We start from the raw sequence: 13,847 nt of genomic DNA, 5'->3' as shown, positions 1-13,847 counted from the left end.
GCCATGTTGTCCACTACTTATAACCGCATATTCGCTAAGAAATTTGGTTTGCTGATTAATAATACATTTTTCTATTATCTTTTCTATACTAGATAAAATAGCTATAGGTCTGTAATTAGCGTAGTCTTTATGTAAACCTTTTTTATAAATAGGCCGTATTATAGCTTCTTTTAATTTAGAAGGGAATTTCGATTGCTTAATACATAAATTAATTAAATGAGCTATAATTGGGCTTATTTGTTCACTTATATACCTAAGGTCCCTCATACGTATGCTATCCGACCCTGGCGATTTTTTATCACTCATTTGTTTAATTACATTATGTACCTCCTTGCTGCTCACGGGCCGCCAGCACATGGACACGCAGGTCTCGCTGCTGTAGTCGGCGCGATTTAACAATTTATCATTACAATCATGGGTTATACTATCTATATCATTTTTAAATGTAGTAGCAAAGTTATTGCATATATCTTGCTTAGAGTTTCCTGACATATATTTCAATATTACATCATCAGTTGACCTTTTTTTGTTACCTAGTATTCTATTTATATTATCCCAAATTTTTTTAACATCACCATTGCATTCCAAAATCTTTTGTTTATCATATTCATTTCTTATTCTAGAAAAATGTTTTGTACACTTATTCCTGTATTTAGTATATTGCAGTCTTTTTAACATATTCGTTTTATCTTGGAACCATATATTAAATAGTCTATCTCTCTCTAGTACCATTTTTTTCATTTGTTTGTTTACCCACCCTTTTGAGTCCCTTCCACTAGTTTTAACTTGTTTAATTTGATAGCTTGACTCGTAAATGGTAGTAAATATTTTATGAAGTTGACTGTAAAGTTCTAATGGACAATTAATACTTAGTAAATGATGAAATTCAGTTGCTGAAAGTTTTTCATGAACAAGTTTGTTATCAAGCAGGCGGCGCGCCACGGTCTGCCCCGGCCGCGCGCCGCCTCCCCCGCCCGCGCCCCGCGCTGACTCAGTGTCCACTCCCGGTGACTGATTATTAAGATCTGCGCTGCTTATAGCAACGGCGGTACAATAGTGGTCCGCAATTTTATGCTCTAATACAGCGGAATAAAGATCGTCACGTGGGCATCTTACAAATATGTGGTCAAGACACGATTCGACTATTTCCCCTTTTAAAATTTCCCTTCTTGTTACGTTAGTTATGCACTTAGAATAGCCATATTCCGCCAATAAATTCTCGTAGGTTATTACATTATTATTTCTAGTGTCTAAAAGGTTTATATTTATATCACCGCAGATGATGATTTTCTTATTAATAGGCAAGTTTTTAAGTAGTAAATTTAATTCGTCCAGGAATTGACATAATTTATTTTGTTGGTGAATTTTTGGCGGGCGATAAATGGCTACGATAAGCACATCACTACCTTGTTTTTTTACATTGATTAAGACACATTCCGCCGTTATCATAACAAACGGAGGCTCGCACACAGATGCAGAAAGGCGCGTGTGTGTGTAGACTAACACGCCACCACCTTTCCGATTTTGTCTCGTGTAACTATTTAAATCATAGCCAGAAATATTGTACATATCCAACATATCGAATGAAATATTAGGTTCAGTAATTACTATGACATCTAACAAAGAAAAATAATCATTACATATAACTAACAGTTCATTATAGTTCTTTTTAATAGATCGTATATTTACGTGAAATAAATAGAAATCTATTCTATCATAAATTGAATCTATCCATGATTGAAGACAGTTTGTACTCACTTCATTGTTGCAATTAGTTAGTACCTCCAAGTCTTGAATTGCCGCGAATGCGAATTATATTATTTTAGAACACTTTTAACACTATATAGGTGAATTAAGATAGACATCACTTGTTCACTATCACCTTTTTAATGTCACCGATATCATTTACGCACTTAATTCTTGAAGCTTTAGCTCCGTCAGTTTGCTTGACGAGTACCTTGCCGTCGCTCAGCCATATGTACTTGCATACATCACGGAGTTCAGCCCTGGTTCTCCAGAACAGCTCTCGGGTCTCCGGGATCAGGTCCTCGTTGACGTACACGGCGCTGGTCTGCGAGCCTCCCGTCAGCATGTCGCTGGTGACGGCGCGCGCGGCCCGACGCTGCTTCAGCCAGGCGTCGCGCGCAGCCGCTCCAGATGAAGAGAACTTCACAGTTATTGGTGCTGGTTTAGCGTTACTCCTGGGCGCCCCCCTCGTCGCACTTTCTATTTCCTTGGAGCTGACTTTCATTAGGTCACCCAGTTTCTCTATTATTATCTTTGGGTTTTCGTCAGGTAATACTTCAATTCCTACTATTTCGAGGTTTAATTTCCTGGTGCTCTGTTCCATGTCCATGATTTTTTGTTCGAGCGCGCCGTTGTACTTCTGCAAGTGAACACATGTATTTGTAAGGTTATGAACATTCTTTTCAAGATTAGAGATTCTTTCTTTGCTTTCTTTTTGGCACTTTTCATAGTCATCGATTTTGTCTGATAAATATTGCATGGTACGTTGCATTTCTTCTCTGAATACCGCCTGTATTTCTCGCTTAACCTCGTCCCTAATGGTGAGTTGGATTTCACGTTTGATATTAGTGAGTGATACCTTCGTCATCTTGTCTGCAGAAGCGTCCTCAGTATCCGTGACGCCCTCGTCCTCCTCGGCGTCTGGCAGGATGCAGGACAGGCGGGCGGGCCTGGCCTTGCCGGTGCACGCCTTGCACATCCACTCGACCGACTCCGTCAGGAACAACGCATTTAGTTGGTCAGTTGAAATGGCTGCACATGTTCCATGCAGCCATTTCTTGCACTTAGAACACTGCAATCCCGGTTTTTTCTTGGTTACAAGTGTAGTACAAGCCGCACACTTCGCCATCGCGATATAATAAAAATGGGGTAGATGCACACGGTTTTGGTTTATCGGCGCGTAGATCTTACTTCGACAAGCGTTGGCGCACGACTGTGATAAAGCAATTTCTAAATTATACCTAAATTTGGTTACAACAAGCAGCGTGTTTAACGCTACGAGGCTAAGTATAAGTAATAAACCAAAAAATGGTTACCCTATTTAAAACACTTAAGTACAGAATACTCTGCAATGACATAATAAGTAGGTAGGTATATGAAATATGGATAAAATTTTATAATTTTGTACCTGTTATTTTTAGTAATTTCCTATTTCTATAGGACCTTTTACATACTTAATAGTACCAGGTACCTTGAACTCAGTGCTTCTAGTCACGTATATTAGCATCTTCCCCGGTGTTGCTAGTCGCTGTCCCCGCTACCCGCCTCATATTAGAAAAGTTTCGCTCCAACTCCAGTCCGACTCACTTCTGGCGAACTCAACTACCTAATGCGTTATATTGGATCCGAGTTGCTAGGACTCGTTGGGTTGGATACGTGTCATTGGATTTTTTATATATTGATTTACGAATGTAGTTGACCATTGATTCTGATAAAAATAAGCTAGTTTTATGTAAGTTATTCTGCCAAATGTACACAAATCAAACGCAAATGTAATACGGAGGTAATATTGTTATTTGCAGACAAGGCATTACTACTGAGCCGAAGGTCCCGGGCTAGATTCCCGGCTGGGGGAGATATTTGTTTAAACACAGATATTTGTGCTCGGGTCTTGGATGTGCCCGTAAAATGGCAATAGGCCCGCCCCCTATTACATTGGGACTAACATAACACTGGCGACAAGTGGGTGCAGCAATGCACCTCTGCCTACCCCGCAAGGGAGTACGAATATTAGTATTAGTCACAGTAGTCAGAATATAATAAATGAAGCACAAATCATTTAAATTGTAGACTAAACGTCCATAAATTAGTGGCTGGATGAGGACGGCCGAGGACCGAGTGTTGTGGCGCTCCTTGGGAGAGGCCTATGTCCAGAAGTGGATGATTATTGGCTGATGATGATGTCCATAAGTTAATAATCATACACGCACAATAATCTCAAATCGCAATAAAGTACTTAAAACAAAACAAAATACCTACCTAGTTACCAATTTAAAGAAATTTAATAAAATTCTCATTCCATTTTGATAGTCTCCTCACTACTTACTTATACCTAATAAAATTTGTATTAAAATTTATCAGCAGTCCTGTAAATCATAAGGAATCATACTACTACAGTGGTTCACGCATTGTGCTCTGCATTATAAACACTAAATGTTGATTTTTTCCACGGGCATTTAAATTTGCTTTGCTTTGTTATTCCAAAAAAGTTAGTCTGTCTATGTGCCGAACTGCCGATAACTGTAGCGCTGTAAAAATGAATTTTATAAGAATTGATCGATTGTTCGCACGATGTTTTTATTTCGCTCCTCTCAGCGAGAGGCCAGTCTAGCCAATCATGATTGCTGGTTGTGCATAAATCACGTAGTCGTAAGCAAAAAGCTGTAATCATCCAATAGCACTTAATATTTACTTCCATCGCCGTCATTAATGAAACTTTCTCTTCATTCTCACGGAGTTTTAGTAAAAGTTATTTAGATACCCAATGAAATGAGTTATGGGCATGCAGTGTAGGTGCCTACTTCCGATTTAATGGCTGGATGATTCAGCTTTGTTATAAATTTGTAAGTAGGTACCTAGGTACTTGTACTGACTGCATATCGGTAACGTCGGTATCGCTACGTAGGTAAAATGTATGAACGAGATTTAAGTGTAAAACCATTGGCAATTTTTACCTAAGTTTTAGACACATTTTGCTTTTAAGTTTTCAGCTAGATTTATGACATAGGAACCTAATATCTTTCTGTGTCATGATTGTGAGTGTTTCGTTAGTTCCGTTTTAAAATATACACAACACACACGTAAATACTCAAATACACTCCAAATACAGAGTCGTACATACCATGTAGTAACTACCTTTTATGATACATACAACAGAATTTTGTCTCATGTGCGAGTCATCTATGACTAGTGATGACAACATACAACCTTGACTTTGTATAATTTATATTATCCTAATCCTAACTAATATTATAAATGCGAAAGTAACTGTGTCTGTCTGTCTGTCTGTCTGTTACTCTTTCACGCCAAAACTACTGAACGGATTTGAATGAAATTTGGTATACATACGGTCTATACCCTGGGAAAGAACATAGGCTACTTTTTATCCCGGAATTCCCACGGGAAAACTTTTTAAGGCGAAGCGAAGCGCGCGAGAACAGCTAGTTTATTATTTAAGTTCCCATCCCGTGTAAAATTAATTGAAAACAGTAAATTGTATATTAATTGAAAACAGAAAATATCAATATATTGATAATTTTATTTTACAGTAAATTAAGTCCTCCACCAATGTGTCGGATATGATTACTGATACTTTTCTGTGATTCATGAAATTATCTAGTTTTATTAATAGTACTTCGATGGATGTGCTGTGTGCTATGTATAGGTTAAATACAAATAACTAATAACTAGGTTCTATTCATACTTATTTAAAGTAATGGACCTATAATACACCTTCCTCTTCCTATGACTGACTACCATCGCTGGGCAGTCAGTGGATGTCAGTCTGGCAACTGCCAATCTGCCCAATCCTTTCACTACGGTTACAAATCCTAGTCCATAGGCTGTAGTGTCGGTCACCGACACGCTAAGAAGAAGTAGTTCTATTATTTAGAACCTTCATTAATGAAATAAAAATCTCTCTTACCGTAGGTAGTTTATCAATTCCAAAACCTTCCACTTTATAGCCTAGCATAGTTTGTAGCCTTTTCTTCGCAACCTGTTTTTATGATTCAGTCGTGATGTGTCTTCAGCTCAAACCTGATTGTCAGTAAGCAGCCGGTATTCATGCTAATTTTATTCTCTCCGGATACATCTAATAAGCGGTCGCAAGATGCCTTAGTTTTAGTGTGAGAACAAAAAACTAAACAATTTTATGGCACGAATGATATTTACGATAAAAATAAGTTAGCATGATTATTGTGTTACCAATAATGTATTTATTAAGCTATAAACCATTTATTTATAATATGATTTATCGCTGATCAATAACGGGTAGAAATGTACGGGTCTTACAGGCTATGACTTATTGGAGGTAGTGTATAATGTATTAGTCCATGGCAGAGGTATCTACATCGTTGCAAGCTGCACCCACTCTTCGTCGGCATAAGATAGAAGTACTGATATTTTCTAAACTATAGCCATCTTTTGGCCATATCCATGAACTGAGAGAACTTAATATTCTGAGTGAAGAGTGGTGTGTAGTTGGATAAATGAAAATCAAAATCATTTTTTCATACAAATTGTAATAGATGGCGTTGATTGTTAGTATAAAATTTTACCCCCCTACAAGTTATTTAACTGAGAGGAAAGTGGCAACACTGAAACAAACGTCAATGTCAGTGTAACATCGAATCGGACGACATGTCAAATCAGTTTTTGTTGATAATTCGCAGAACATTGTTGGTTTACTTGAAAATTTAATTTAATTTAAAACTTTATTATCTTTAAATATTTTAATTTAACAACTGTGCATTAATTAAAGTTCCGCCTTGGTGTGTACTGCGATGTGAGCGGAGTTTCTACGCATAAACTGTAAGTTTCTGCCGAATACCTTGTGATTAATTTAATGTAAATTATTTGATTGGAATTAATCATTTTGCGAGTCGCTTAGCTGTCTGTGTGATGATAATTCAGCGTAATTGCATATTTCTGTGTGTATTCTATCGAGTTAATAACAGTTTCTAGTGGCTGGTGTAGTAATTCGAGACTAATTTAAAACTACAGTGTTCTTAGTTAGAGGGTGACAAATGACAGTAGAAAGTGATTATTAAAGTAAAGAACAGAGTTTTTATGGATGCCATCGACCTTGAAGAAGAAGATACTAATATATTAGTGGTCATTCACTTATTTCACAACTTTTTATATAAGGTACTTACTTACCTTAATAAATATTAACTATATATATAGCGATATAGCTTTACACCTATGTATCATCTTTGTTATCCATCCTTACAGTTCCATGTCAGTTCATTTTTTCCAATTTAATGTATGTACGAAAGAATATTTCAACTTTTGATACAATTGGCAGTAATCATGACATTAATACTAGGAACAAGCATAAGCTGGCTTTTCCAGCGATGCGTCTGGCGAAAGTTAATAAATCGTTTTTAGGGTACTGTATTAGATTTTATAATAAGCTTCCAGCAGAAGTTGCTCAAATGCCAGAGAATAAGTTTAAGTGTTACATTAAAGAGAAACTCAGTAAAAAAGCTTATTATAAAATTGATGATTACTTAGAGGACGTTAATGCATGGCTGTGATAAGTAGTTAGCTCTGCTCATATTATTATAATAATAATTATTAAGCTTATATGTATTGTATACCAACTAGTTTTAAGTCTTTTTTTGAAAAGATGGCTCAGGAGTTTCTTGCCTCCGTTCTTCTCCTTAGACAGAAAGAGCCCCCCTTATCCGAACGGAGAGTAATTTGTAAAAATTGACGTTCATCAGAAAATTTTATATTTGTACGATGAATAAAAAAATTTGAGTTTGAGTTTGAGTTTTGAGTTTGTTGCACATGGGCTGGACATCTTAGTTAAGGGTTTCTGGTGGGAATCCCTGGGTATATAGTTGCCTATGGCACTCAATGATAAATCTAGTTATAATTTCAAATGTTTTTTAGTTTTTGAATTTACATATTACAAAGAAACTTACAGACTATTTTTTCTGTCGTCATATTAGTAGACATTGTGATTATTGTGATGTATCTAAAGTACTAAATGCAGGCTGTCCTATGTTCAGTACATATTTGAAAGTGGTATGCAGAAAAAACTGAAGCCCTTTAATACTACATAGGCTACTTTTTATCCCAGAATTCCAGCAGGCAATTTACACAGGCTGGTATTTTACAAATAAACCTTTACCCAACACTAACCAATTAAATGTAAATATGTATTTATTTATATTATTTATTTAGTATTGTATTATTATATTATACAGGGTGATTGGAAAGTCGATGTATTCCTTTAAATGGGTTGTAGACGAAGGCGTTTCCAGTCGATTGAACCCCATATTGCATTATCCGAAAGTCAACCATTTCTGAGTTATTTAAGTTTTAAGTTTTTTTAAGAATTATGACAAAATTTATGTTTAAAAGCAAAATATTTCTAAATCTAACAATTGTTTAAATACTTTTTTGATTGTTTTGCATTGGTGACACCTTAGTCAACTAATTATAATCATTAATTGCGCAATATTTAACTTAATTTAGACACAGTGCTTCAAAATAGATGAAACATTAAGAAAATGTTACGAAAGGTGAAAACAAAAAAGCTAATTTAAAAAGAATCTCTGAATTATATTATCTGACAATTTTTCAGGCACTACAGCTTAAAAACATAATCAATTTATAAGCTTTAAAATGACATAATCCAATCTAAAATCGATTAAGGTATGACCAAGATATAGCCAAAACAACCGCATAGGCGGACAAATCTCAGTAGGGAAACGAACAAGATTTTGTTACAACAGAAACAGTTAGGTAAAGGTTTATTTGTAATTATTATCCACTTATTCTATTCTATTCTCTGTGGGGATGTAGGTACCTGAACCTGGCTCTCTCGAGTGGAACCTTTGTGGATCCCCAAGGTCTTATCTGCCTTCCTAAGCTTGGACCATTTCCCACCACGCTGGTCCACTGCGGGTTGTTGGGTTCACATATCTAGATGTGCTAAATCTAGATATGCAGGTTTCCTCACAATGTTTTCCTTTACCGTAAGAGTGATGTATACATTGTACTTAAGTAACTCATTGGTACATGCCAGCGCCGGGATTCGAACCTGCATCTCTTGCGTGAGAAGCGGGCGCTTACCCGACTGAGCTAACACCGCTCCTATATTATCTTTTATCTTTACTAACCATGGACCCTGTCCCAGGTGACCTGATGGAGTCGGGAGCGAGTGCGGAGGCGCTGCGGCGCGCGGCGCCCGCGTGGAGCCTCGCCGCCGACAGACAGCTGCTGGACCTGCTGCAGCATATACACCAGGTATTCACTTCATATATTAAACCTTTACATAAGTACTATGTAACCTAGACTATATTTATTTATTTAATCCTTTATTGCACAAATATAAAAATAAGTGTACAAAGGGTGGACTTAATGCTACAAGCACTATAGAAGTATAGACAGACAAGCAAACTTCTGTATGAAAACCAAATCTCTACCTAACCTCGAATTTTGTCCCCATTTAAGGCTGCGATACATTCCCAGTGTCATACAATTATAAATATGGTCATGACTGTAATCCCCGAAGGGGTAAATACAGAGGTGACTTGCAAACGAGCTAGCCACTTTTCGCAGTACGTTTCGAATGACTACAATGCACTTAGAATATACATCTGGAATCTAGATGTGTTTTCCTTCAAAAAAGGAGCATGTTTTGTGATTGTACTTAAATTCATGCGCTCCAACTGCTTTGTTACTATTCGTTATATCTGGAGCAGAAGTAATGAAGCAAAGTAACCTAAAACATCCTGTTCTTCCACAGAAGATAGTGACCCGATGCGAGACCACCAACAGCAAGCTGGAGGGCATGGCGGCCGCGCTGACCTCCGCCGCGCGCGCGCTGCACAATGTCAACAACAGGTGGGTGCACGTGTCCCCAGCCGGGTGCACCACACGTTATAGTCAAAGAGGGGTGCACTGTAGGAGCAGTCGGCGTAGTGGACGAGGTCTAAAACCTTCCTTAATTGGAAGAAGACCCGTGCCCCAGCAGAAGGGACGTGATGGGTCGTGATTATGACGTATAGTTAACAGCAGAGGTGCACGAGCCATCTTGAGTGATGTATAAACTCTTATATTCGGCAGTCTGTAAGTGAAGCTAATAATGATGACGGGCTCATCCTTTTAAACCCTAATCAAGGTAATCAACTTGATTTATGAAAGAAAGTATGAGGAAAAATTTACAGATAATTATTAAGTTATAATATTTATTAGAGTTTTGGATGGAAAAAATCCTTATACCCCTAAAGCCTTAAAGCTTAGACAAGTCCTTAAAGCCATGTCACCTATACTGGGGATTCAGGACTATTCTATGTCTATCCTGTAACGCCCGCTTGGCAGCAAGTTAATACTTATATACCCTCCTAAATGGTGTTAACATATATTACCTACTTATTTTAGTTTTCAAATCCCCAACTTTTTTACGAAACTCGGTAAATTTCTGAGCAATTTGTAGAAAATTCCACTCGAAGAAAAGAAAGCCTGAATTTGAATTTATATGATCACATTTTCAGACATAACTGTATAACATTCAGTAGTGCAGACGTGTCTGTGAAAGTACAGTCATGGTCAGTAGACGACACAGTGAGTAAATATTCTAAATTGCCTTTTTGATGGAGATTGTACTTAAAAAGTCTCTAACTCATTATAAATGTTATTATAACTAGATGTTTTTGTTTTGCCCAAACTACTTATTACAGATGTGAAAGTTTGTTTTGGCTAGCGTTACGAATATGTTTTAATGTTATAATGACTCAAAATATTACAGTGTCTTTCACAAAGTCTTCATAACATTCATATTTGTATGTGGTTATACAATATCATGCCTTTTGCTCCCTTAAGGGGTAGGCAAAGGTGCGTGCATTCTGTGACCGTTTTTTCGTGAGGTCATGGTTGTACAAACCCTAGTCCAGCTCAAGTGTTTGTCAGCATCACCCTAAGAAGAAGACTGTTGGCTTAAAGTATCATAAGCTGTTAGTAGGTGGCTGCCCAAGGTTCTCCTGACTTATACAACGTTCAGTTGCTACGTCACGGTATTTCCCAGTATGACATGCCGTCGTGAAGTTCACTAATAAATCCTCACCCTCCATGTAATGTTGTTTGCAGGTTCATGGCCCTGAGCGACACTCAGTTCATCGAGAGCCGCGTGTACGATGACGACACGGATGTAGCTGCCGATGCCGAGAGTAAGGTACCTACGTGGAGAAATAAGAAGTGTTATACGTTTGTGTCTGTCTAGCTCTATCTACGTCTGAAATGCATTGATCGATAAGAGTGTACCTACAATTAATTCCTTGAACATTTTTACTGTGGGAATTCTGGGATAAAAGGTAGCCTATTCTGTGTACCTACTCACCAAATTTCATAAAAATTCGTAAGTAGTTTTTCCGTGATCAAGTAACAAACTAACATGCAATACTTAAAAAACAACGCGTTTTTAATATTGCTAGGTTTGTCCTAACTTCCACATATTAAGAATGAATAGTACTTAAAAAAAGGGTGTCATTTAAACGATCGCCAATTAAATCTGTTTTGAATTTGCTAAATAATAGGTTTGAAGGCAAAATAGTAGATTTGCCAGCAAATTTTTGCCCCCAAACAATTTTAAATCAATTCAACAATTAATCACTTAAAATTGCCGGGATTTATGATCAAGTGGCAAGTTAACATTTATGTATATATTTTAATAGCGTTATGGGGACTTTTGGGTCGGGTGCGTCCTGGGGTGGTTTATTTAGCTAAGTAAGTTGTGTTTTGTTTGTTTGTTTGTTTTAATTATTTTTTTGTATTTTAATTTTAATAGGTATGTCCACATAACTCGATGTTATGTTTAATATTTAAATGAAACAAAAAATTAAGTTTAAATCATCAATATTCTAAATTAAAAACAACATAAACAACCTTCTTCTAATTATAACTTAAACCTTAATCTTCTTCTAATCAAAAGCAATCTTATTGTAATTAAAACTTAAACTTCCTCTTTTCATCATCATCATCATCAGCCAATAATCATCCACTGGTGGAGATAGATCCGCTCCCAAGGAGTGCCACAACACTCGGTCCTCTGCCTTCCTCATCCAACCACTACCGGCTATCCGCCTAAGATCGTCAGTCCAGCGGGCAGGAGGGCGTCCCACGCTCCGTTTGCCTGTTCGTGGTCTCGACTCGAGAACTCGTCTACCCCAACGGTTATCGGTTCTTCGGCAGATATGACCAGCCCACTGCCTCTTCAGCTTGCATATTTTGACAGCTCAGTATGTCGGTAACCTTGGTCCTCTGACGGATAATCTCATTTCTGATACGATCCATCAGAGAAACTCCAAGCATAGCTCTCTCCATAGCACCGTCTCCGCTAATTTGTAAACTCATGTATTAAATTGCTAACGAATTATAATGTTTTAATAACTGGACCAATCATAATGTAACTACTGCAATGCTGATAAAATATGAATTAAAAAGAAATCGCAACATGCGACCTAGAGTCAATATATTTGCTGGCAAATCTACTATTCTGCGGGCGCAGTTATTATTTGAGGAGCAAAAATAATATTCTGCATACAAAGTTTTTATTTATGTAATGAACTCAAATTTTTTGGCAATCCATCTATTATTTTAGATTTTTGTATTGATATTATTTGCTGATTCATACCAGAGGACACTTTTTATTTATTTGAGGACAAAAATATATTGTTGCGGTTGATCTATTAATTTGCTGATACAAGTTGATGACAAAAATAAACTTTGCTGGCAAGAAATATAGTTCCCTAAAAAAAATAACAGTGTCTTCTCTCGAAGTAGCGGCTTTTCACTATTACCGGTATTACATAAAATAAAGACCCATCCAACTGCTAACATTACACATAACCATTACTTATTCTTCTCCACCTCGCAGCCGCCCCCCGCGCCCCTCGCCCCGCCCCCGCTAGCCGCGAGCCTGCGCTGCGTGGAGCGTCTCCACTCGCCCGTCACCATCCTCGATGATAGCGATAGCGATAGCGACGCGGAGGACACGACCAGGTATGTGTCTCTATGCTACATGTGTCTCTCCTACATACAGATACAGTCACCATCCTCGATGATAGCGATAGCGATAGCGACGCGGAGGACACGACCAGGTATGTGTCTCTATGCTACATGTGTCTCTCCTACATACAGATACAGTCACCATCCTCGATGATAGCGATAGCGATAGCGACGCGGAGGACACGACCAGGTATGTGTCTCTATGCTACATGTGTCTCTCCTACATACAGATACAGTCACCATCCTCGATGATAGCGATAGCGATAGCGACGCGGAGGACACGACCAGGTATGTGTCTCTATGCTACATGTGTCTCTCCTACATACAGATACAGTCACCATCCTCGATGATAGCGATAGCGATAGCGACGCGGAGGACACGACCAGGTATGTGTCTCTATGCTACATGTGTCTCTCCTACATACAGATACAGTCACCATCCTCGATGATAGCGATAGCGATAGCGACGCGGAGGACACGACCAGGTATGTGTCTCTATGCTACATGTGTCTCTCCTACATACAGATACAGTCACCATCCTCGATGATAGCGATAGCGATAGTGACGCGGAGGACACGACCAGGTATGTGTCTCTATGCTACATGTGTCTCTCCTACATACAGATACAGTCACCATCCTCGATGATAGCGATAGCGATAGCGACGCGGAGGACACGACCAGGTATGTGTCTCTATGCTACATGTGTCTCTCCTACATACAGATACAGTCACCATCCTCGATGATAGCGATAGCGATAGCGACGCGGAGGACACGACCAGGTATGTGTCTCTATGCTACATGTGTCTCTCCTACATACAGATACACTCACCATCCTCGATGATAGCGATAGCGATAGCGACGCGGAGGACACGACCAGGTATGTGTCTCTATGCTACATGTGTCTCTCCTACATACAGATACAGTCACCATCCTCGATGATAGCGATAGCGATAGCGACGCGGAGGACACGACCAGGTATGTGTCTCTATGCTACATGTGTCTCTCCTACATACAGATACAGTCACCATCCTCGATGATAGCGATAGCGATAGCGACGCGGAGGACACGACCAGGTATGTG

General features: G+C 38.4%; 1 protein-coding gene across 1 annotated transcript in view; it reads left to right on the top strand.

Moving 5' to 3' along the window:
• The first annotated feature begins 6,378 nt into the window (after positions 1-6,378).
• LOC105387723 (WASH complex subunit 2C) overlaps positions 6,379-13,847 on the top strand; it is a 32,685-nt gene continuing 25,216 nt past the window's right edge. The window contains exons 1-5 of the mRNA XM_048631924.1: positions 6,379-6,558; positions 8,900-9,009; positions 9,512-9,609; positions 10,852-10,936; positions 12,638-12,762. Coding sequence (XP_048487881.1) covers positions 8,908-9,009; positions 9,512-9,609; positions 10,852-10,936; positions 12,638-12,762 — 410 coding nt within the window. The 5' untranslated portion in view covers positions 6,379-6,558; positions 8,900-8,907. The remainder of the gene's footprint in view (positions 6,559-8,899; positions 9,010-9,511; positions 9,610-10,851; positions 10,937-12,637; positions 12,763-13,847) is intronic.

This window comes from Plutella xylostella, chromosome 30 (assembly GCF_932276165.1).
Source record: "Plutella xylostella chromosome 30, ilPluXylo3.1, whole genome shotgun sequence".
NCBI classification, from domain to species: domain Eukaryota; kingdom Metazoa; phylum Arthropoda; class Insecta; order Lepidoptera; family Plutellidae; genus Plutella; species Plutella xylostella.
Note: the sequence above shows the minus strand (reverse complement) of the source record. Positions and strands in the feature narration are given on the sequence as shown.